General features: G+C 36.9%; 1 protein-coding gene across 1 annotated transcript; it reads left to right on the plus strand.

The window, feature by feature from the left end:
* Positions 1–963: 963 nt before the first annotated feature.
* On the plus strand, positions 964–6,626 carry LOC131795887 (uncharacterized). Its single transcript, XM_059113486.2, has 6 exons — positions 964–1,039; positions 3,440–3,732; positions 3,891–4,005; positions 4,458–4,494; positions 5,344–5,470; positions 6,108–6,626. Exons 1-6 carry the CDS (start codon positions 964–966, stop codon positions 6,624–6,626), a joined length of 1,167 nt encoding a protein of 388 aa, XP_058969469.2.
* The last annotated feature ends 1,318 nt before the right edge of the window (positions 6,627–7,944 follow it).

The raw sequence follows: 7,944 nt of genomic DNA on the forward strand, positions 1-7,944 counted from the left end.
CTAAAAGATCGAAGGCAAATTTAAGGCCTAGTAGACTTAAAGTCCTTGTCATTCGGTAGAAAAGTGACCATTGAGTGAGCGATAAAATACTAAAGAGCACAGTTAGTACGTTTTGAAAAAATTTAGCCTAGACATCGAGGATAATTTTTTAATCGGGTTTTCGTTTTTCATTTTTTTCACCAGTTAGCTGTTTGCCTATCTCGTCTAATACGAATACTTAAAAGGGGTTTACCACTTAGTATAAAATGTTCATTGAAAATACAATGAAAGGTTGTGTCTTTGAAAAGAAGAAAGAAAACAAGAATCAGAACAAGAAGGGAATTGAGAGAACATTTCACAGAGTTTAGAGAGTTGCTTTTGTTACCTACGCTGTGATCAAAACAGGTGCTGAATGGACGTCACGTTTTGTAAATGAAGCCTTTATCCTAATATTTGCACAACTGACTTCGTGTATCCTTCTAGTTGGATTGATTTGAGTCGCATGAACCCGTACAGTAGATTGCAGTTAAACCTCCTGTCAAATGTTTGCGCCACGCGTCTGTGCTTACTGTAAAAATAACAAAAATGATATGGGGATAAATTATTAAAAGTAGAACCTTCAAACGCTGAGGGTAACTTTCTTAAGATGCGCACACTGAACCATTTGTTATGTCTGGTTCCTTTTTTTTTTTCACAATTGTTAACCAATTTTTAACCTCCCCCCCACCTCCTCCTGTTGTCTCATGCAGATTGACACAGGAGGTTAATTGTGCCATTCAATTGCAGAATTCCTTAGATAAATCGTATAATGAGGCAGTTCTTTGCTTGAAATAGTCAGCCATTGTTTCGTTATCGAACCCTAGCAAGATCAACAATTTGTTTAAGAATATCACTTTGATGCCAATTGTTGAAGGCCAAACTACTTGCAAATAATCTTACACACTTTGAAAAGCTAAACTTCACTGGGCGCGTTAACGTTCCTTCATGTATCCTGATTTCAAGCGCCACCTCATTTTGCTTTCCTTGTCATCGATCTTCAATGCAGCCCAATGTTCCTCGGGTGAGTATTTTCGTTATTTACTTCTGCTATTCAAGGTTTCTCCGTCTCGCTACTAAAAGATAACATACGTTGCAATCTAAATGGGCGTAACAACTGTTCAGGAAAAGCATTTATAATGACATTTTTTTTACGTTTGCAAATAATTCTTACTTTTCAACCCCATTATTCCGTTTAGTAGAAAGAAATTTGTATCGCCTACAATCGGTAGAAGTGTTGTTAAAGCTAATTAGATTTACCTTAAATACTCTAAGTTTAAACGAAAGCTTCATAAAAGGGTATGTTTGGAGGAGATTTGCCTCACTTCAAGCATTTACATCAGGCACCTGCTCGGAGAGTAACTGCTCCACTTAATTTTAATGTTTCTCATTCTCGTTCTCGTTTTAAGACCGACAGAGGTGAAATTACTGGGTTAGATTAATTTCGTATTACTTTTTTTCAAGGTTTAAGCGCGCGTAATAACAAACGAGGCACTTTCTGCACATACTCTTCACAAAAACCCCTTAAGACCGTTTACTTTGGACTAAATTTATTCAGAAATTTAGCCTTTGGCACCAGAATTATTCAGTTGAGCGACAGAGAGTAACATTCTAACTTGCAAAACGCAGGCGGGTATATTTAAATTAAATCCATAAACACTGTAAAATATAAGCCAAATACATCATGAATCGAGTGAAATATCACTGTTGGCTCATAGCATCTGTTTCGTTATGAAATTTTATTATGGAGGTAGTTCACCTGGAGGCGATTTGTTTTTTCGTACCTGTGCTATGAGAGGATTAAAAAAAATGTAAAAATGATAGTAGGGAAAACGACGTGAACTGGAAAATCAACATAACTGTCGGAGTTGTAGGACAATTCCAGACAAAAATCTGATACTTTCAAGAAGTATGAAAAACGTTTTTCAGTTCCGAAAGTCATTGATGTTGATCAAATTTCCAACCGAGGGGAATAAGTAAACCATAAGTAATAAATAAGAAACCATTTATGTACTGATGAGAGCAATCGAAGGAATATTTCGGCTTTATAGTGGCTAATAAAATATAGCTTAACGAAATATTTGCTCTCTTCCAATTCGATCGTAAATAATCGCTTTTCGGATTCAAAACTAATTGAAGCCATCAGAATTCTCTCAGAATTAAACATACACAAAATGCTAACAATTATTTAATGCTCTGGCAGCTCATTGCAAGCAATTATTTCAGTGCATTGTTTTGTATTACCCGACCTAAGTTACTCTTAGCAAGTCAAGGGCCAAATTGCGAAATGTTTGATGATCGCGTGCTACTTATTGATAAAACAGTTTGTTGCTTTCAAAAATTATAATCTCTGTTTCTACCTTACATGCCTTCATATTGTTTTTGAAGCCTAAGCCACATATAATTGGCAACGTTGTGATGAATGTCGGACGCATTTGGGTATTAAGTAACTCGTTGGAAAATATGACCTTCACCAGACTTCTCGTATTCTTCACCCTATCTTTTCATCGATGTTTGATGATTAAGGACTAACTTCTGAAACAGCATATGCCAAATGGTCACTTCAGAACAGAACAGAAAAATTTAGACTTCGGGCTTTATTAACATTTTTAATAGATACATACATCTGTAATCCGTTGGCATTTTTTCCATCTATTTTTTGTTTTTATTAGTTTTGTTTTTACTTCATCAAAGTATTAATTTTGCATCCTAATTAGAGATATTTCTACATCGAGTTTTCAAAAATTCTAGAAGTAGACAAATTCAAAAACTTTCATCGGGTTCATACACTCAATTTGTTTATGACAACTTTTCCTAGACCTAGAACTTAAATTCGTTTGAAGCAGGAACATCAATGTGTACTGGCTTATCGCTTAAGTTCTCTAAAATTGCCTTTTACGAGAACTTCCACACTGGATACGCAGGTGACACTATCCTGCACATACTTCAATAATTTTAAATTGCTACACCTTGCATACTGAGTATGAGGATCAACAATGTCCAAAGAGTCGTGTGGGTAAATAGAGACTGGCCAAGGAAAAAAAGTTCTATAACAACACGAAGCTTTACGTCATGCTGATTCTTGCAGTTTGCAGGATGCGCGTCTCAAATAAACGGTAGCTCGCTGATGGAGTTTAGTGCGGAATATCGAAAGGTTTGAAGTTCCATTCTAAATGAGAATTTAGAATGATTTCCTTTGCCCTACGCTGGTGCCTGGCATATATAAACAAGCGTTTAGTTAAACAGTTGTAAGGCCTAAAAACTTTCAGGGAATCCTGCTTATTGACGAACAAAGGCTTCAATTTGTAGCTTTTATGTTAAGGTACAATTTAAGCTAGATGTCATAGTTCAGCGAAATTGAACTAGCAAAGAGCTATTCATGATTAATGACTAAAAACGCATATCCTCACTGTTTTTACTTCAGACATAAACGCCTTGGAAGGAAATAACTTCCCTTCTGAAAAGACATTGAAACAGCGTCTGTTTTCAAAAGATGAGCTCCATCATCTGAACGTAACTCGAGTTGGAAAATTGACTGTGTCCGACCTGTTAGATTGCACAGTTGAATGTTTAAAAAATGCTTTGTGTCTTTCAATAAACATGGCGGCCTTCAAAGGAGCGGAGGGGAAGCTTTGGTGTGAATTGCTGTCTTCTGATAAGTACAGAGACATGAAGAACTACAAAGAAAACATGAGTTCGCATCATTTCTCTATTCTGGTAATAACTTTTTCACAGTGTTCGAATTTGAACGTTAACAGTAGAGTGCGTTTTTGATTGAGTGTCGTTCTTTGCAGTGCTTTTCGGCTTCATTTATCAAACTTCTGTTCAAACATTCCCCGGTTTAAGATAACAACATGTTTCTTTTCTTATTTTAGTCTCCTTGTTCGTCCTGGCCGTGTCAAAAGGGAAGAATCTGCGTGCCAAATTACGAATACAACTCTTACCAATGTCTCTGTGAACCAGGTTTTATGGGAGAATTTTGTGAGAAAGGTAATGTGCCATTATTCTTCGGCCTATTCATAATGATAACCTGCTGCTAAGACCTTGTTCTGGAAAAACTTTTCATTTTTTCATCATGTGGTTCTCCTATTTTTTTCATGTGCCCTGTGTCGAGACTGTATAAATGGATACCAGCACTATGTAGTTATTTGTGTTTAAGTCGTACAGTACTTCTTTGAGTTCACCAAATGGTAAGAAATCAGCAAAAAATAAAGTAAGAATACTCGAATGAAAAAAGTGACTCTCCGTTAAAATCTTGGCCGAGCCGTCAATGCATGTCACAATTTCATCAAGGCGTAAAAAGCTGGTACATTTCCTACACAGAAATATGAACGCAACAAATACACAAAATGCATTCAACTACGAGGAAATTAGGCTTAAGATATCCTAAGTAAGGAAAATTGAAACATACATGAAATAAATATGTCATTTCTATCTCTTAGCTATTACGTCTTGCAAGGCGCTCTATGACTTCAAAAGGTAAGTTATAGGCCATACTGAAAGAATTAGCAGCAAACACAGCGGTCAACCACTACACATGCAAGAGAGTTTGAAGATGCATGTTAACAGGAATTTCTGAACGCGTGTGGCGTATTGTGAGATATCCCAACTGTTTAAAGCGGACGCTTCGTTTCGGTGATAAAGGAAGATGATAGAACCTTCCCTCTACCCTTGCTGCACAGTCTGCTTTCCGCTTTAAACATAGACCAGTGATCGTCACAAATATTTTGTGTGGCTCTGGTTCTTCCTTTTTTCACATATTTTCCTCGGTGTTTACCGGCAACTCCACCATGAACACAACAGAGAATAAGTACAGCCAGCACGGCCAAGTTTACGGAAGACTTCATCAACCCACCGTTCAAAGTGAAAAAAAAACCAAAAAAAAAAAAAGAAAAAAAGAAAAAAAAGCACGAGAGTGTAAACTAACACGTAGTGGGTTAAGTCCAGAACAACGATGTGTGTAGGTCTCGGCCCTAGAAACTTCGAACTTTCCTGTATTAAACTGCGAAAACTACGTCTTACTTTGATTCTCTTTGTTTACAATATCAAATTATCCTTCATAGTGCGCATGTGCAACATTTACGAAGGCACTTTCCGTCCCAGGTCCCTTCTGAAGGCGTTCTAGAGGGATAGACAGAGCGTACAATAGGTCAGGATCCAGAGTATTGGGGCGAGAAGGAAAAAGGCTGATAATTTATCAACATCCAAAATATCTTTGCAGTAGTAAACAAACAATCCCATTAACTTTTTTTTTCCTTTTCTAGACTGCATTAACTTAATACAATGTAAAGATTAAATCATTTGATGCGTCATTGTTAATGTCAATAGGTCTAATGTCAGTCAGCTTGTCACCCTCCGTTTGGACTCCCAACCAGTCCCTGTTCTCTGTCACATGGGAGATTTTGGATGTGGAGATGGAGGATGGACGCCAATTATGAAAATTGACGGCACAAAGGTGCAATTTGGTCACGTTTCAGTTTCTTTTGTGTATATAATAATTAGAGCCGATTTATAGTGCTGCCATAAATCTTAGAGTGTTATAAAAGTGTTAGCTTGATGGCGAGAATATTACCTTATAACTAACCGAGCGCAAGGGGCCTACGAAGGAATACTGGCGAGGTTAATAAGTAGTTTATTACATGGCACTCGGTCAAACTTTTTTTATTTTGAATCTTCCGTCTTTTGCGAACAATCATATGGGGAACGTTATATGGCAAGACTACCTTGCCATAAAATGATAATCAATAAAGACTGCAAAAAACCAACATATCTATCAAAGACAAAAAAACAGACTAACAGCTTCCATTTTTCCTATATTGTGATAAGTTTAAAAAAAATTATCGCAGACTTGAAGGTTGAGACAGGCTGGCTTTAAATGGTTTTATTTGCCTGGTCATAAATCCAACAATACCAGCATGATGATGGTTATGACGATCATATGTATAACAATCGATAGGATTATTAGAGTAATTATTAGGATACATCAGATCTACAAGCTATAACTTTTCTTTGAGCGACAAATTACGTTAATTGAGTATTTTTGATCGAACGATTCTTAGGAGAGAAATGAAGGAATGATTAATTCTTTTTAGACAACCTTTCACTATAATGCGGGTTACTGGAGTAATTATGAAGAATACAACCTTCCCGGGGGAAAGACTGGATTTGATAAACAGGAAACAAAGCTGCCCACCTACTGGAACACGTCCTTCTCCAAGATCTGCCTCGGTATGAAAATCGAACAAAAGCTTCAGTTCATTGTCATCGACAAGCAGGCTCACTCTCTGTACTCACTGATCGCTGATGAGCATTACCGTTCCACCTCACTGGGTCGTGGCACATGGAAGAAGCTGATTGGTTCGCAGGCCTCTTTACAGCACAACTGCAACAGGGAAGGGTTCAATGTCTTTTTTGGTAAAGAGGAAAGTTCTAAAGCAAGAATTGGTATCGTTACCAACAACGAGAACGATTGTCACTCGTGTGACTCAAGGCTTGGATTTGGCACAGGAGGGGCGCAAGACAACTCTAACACGTGTGGTAACGAAGCCATGTACGCCACAGATAATGGAGATAAACATATTAAAGCCATGGGATACATCTTGGTACAATGAGGAAGAAATCTTTCATATAATACCAATAATCTTTTGGATCGACGAGATGAATATTTCTCGAATAATGAGGTTGCTCTCCTGGATTTGGACTTGTGTCAGTAAATAACAGTAGCTTTACCCTAAGTCAATCTTCACGGAGTAATTTCTGCCGATCTTTAGAAAATTTGGGATACAAAGATTCTTTTGTAGAACACAAAATCTTAATTGAAAGTTAAAATTCTGATGATTTGTTGTCAACCACGGGTACGAGATGGTATCTGAATTCCTAATATCATTCAAAAATATAAAATGGCGCACATGTAACTTCGCTGGTAGAGATGGAGGAGTCACACATTAGCAGATAAATAGCTGTAGATGTAAGGTTAACTCATAAGCCCAGAATGAGACTGGGCTGGAAAATTACCTGATAATTTTCCCAGAAGCACTGAAAAGACTTGCTGCTTGAATATAACACTTCTCCTCAATTTAAGACCCGGTGTGTCCTTTACTACATCACCTGTTTCCGTTGAACTTAGCGACGAGCTTATTTGACTCATGTTATACCAACCAGATGGAGACGGGAAATCGTTTGTGCCGTTATCTGGTTATTGGTGTTACTGGGAAACACAAAAATATATTCTCTGTTTAGTTAGATTTCCATATTCCAAAACAATTTTAAAAAACTTTTGTCTTTTAGTTGCAAGCAAAGATATTAAAACTAACTTTCAAGAGGAACCTTTAGACCACATTATAGCCATGCATTCATCATTTGTACTTAATCTGTACGCGAAATGATTTCAGTGTCTCTTATTTCTTGCATGTTCAGTACATGAAAGGTAATAATTCCCTTATTGCCACAACGATATTTCAAGTTTTCTATGTTTAAGTTACCGTAAATAAAGTAAGCAAAAGACCTTTACTACGGAAATTTTATTCTGGCAAACAGGAGAGCTGTGATTGAGGTGAAATGATTTATATCCTTGCCGTTACAAGTAAAACCAATGTGCAAGCTAAATTATCCTGATGTGATTACGAAGAGACCTACTTGTGTAATGTGCTACAATTTCGATTTTGTTATGGTCTTATAATACAATTTAGTTACTTGATATGATAATTCCGTCAGACATAATAAACTTATCAAAAATTTCGAGATATCAAACCAAAAACAGATAAATTGAGCTTCAAATGTTAATACCTTTTTTCCTGTGCCATTATATCTAGCAGTTCTTAGCCGAAAGCGGAGTGAATATTGTTGAATAATCCCCGTGACGAGGTTGAGGGGATTTTTCAACAGTATTCACAGAGCCTGAGGAATGTGACTGTCTTAATATAATTGTTC

The sequence above is a fragment of the Pocillopora verrucosa genome, chromosome 7, assembly GCF_036669915.1.
Source record: "Pocillopora verrucosa isolate sample1 chromosome 7, ASM3666991v2, whole genome shotgun sequence".
Classification (NCBI taxonomy): Eukaryota; Metazoa; Cnidaria; class Anthozoa; order Scleractinia; family Pocilloporidae; genus Pocillopora; species Pocillopora verrucosa.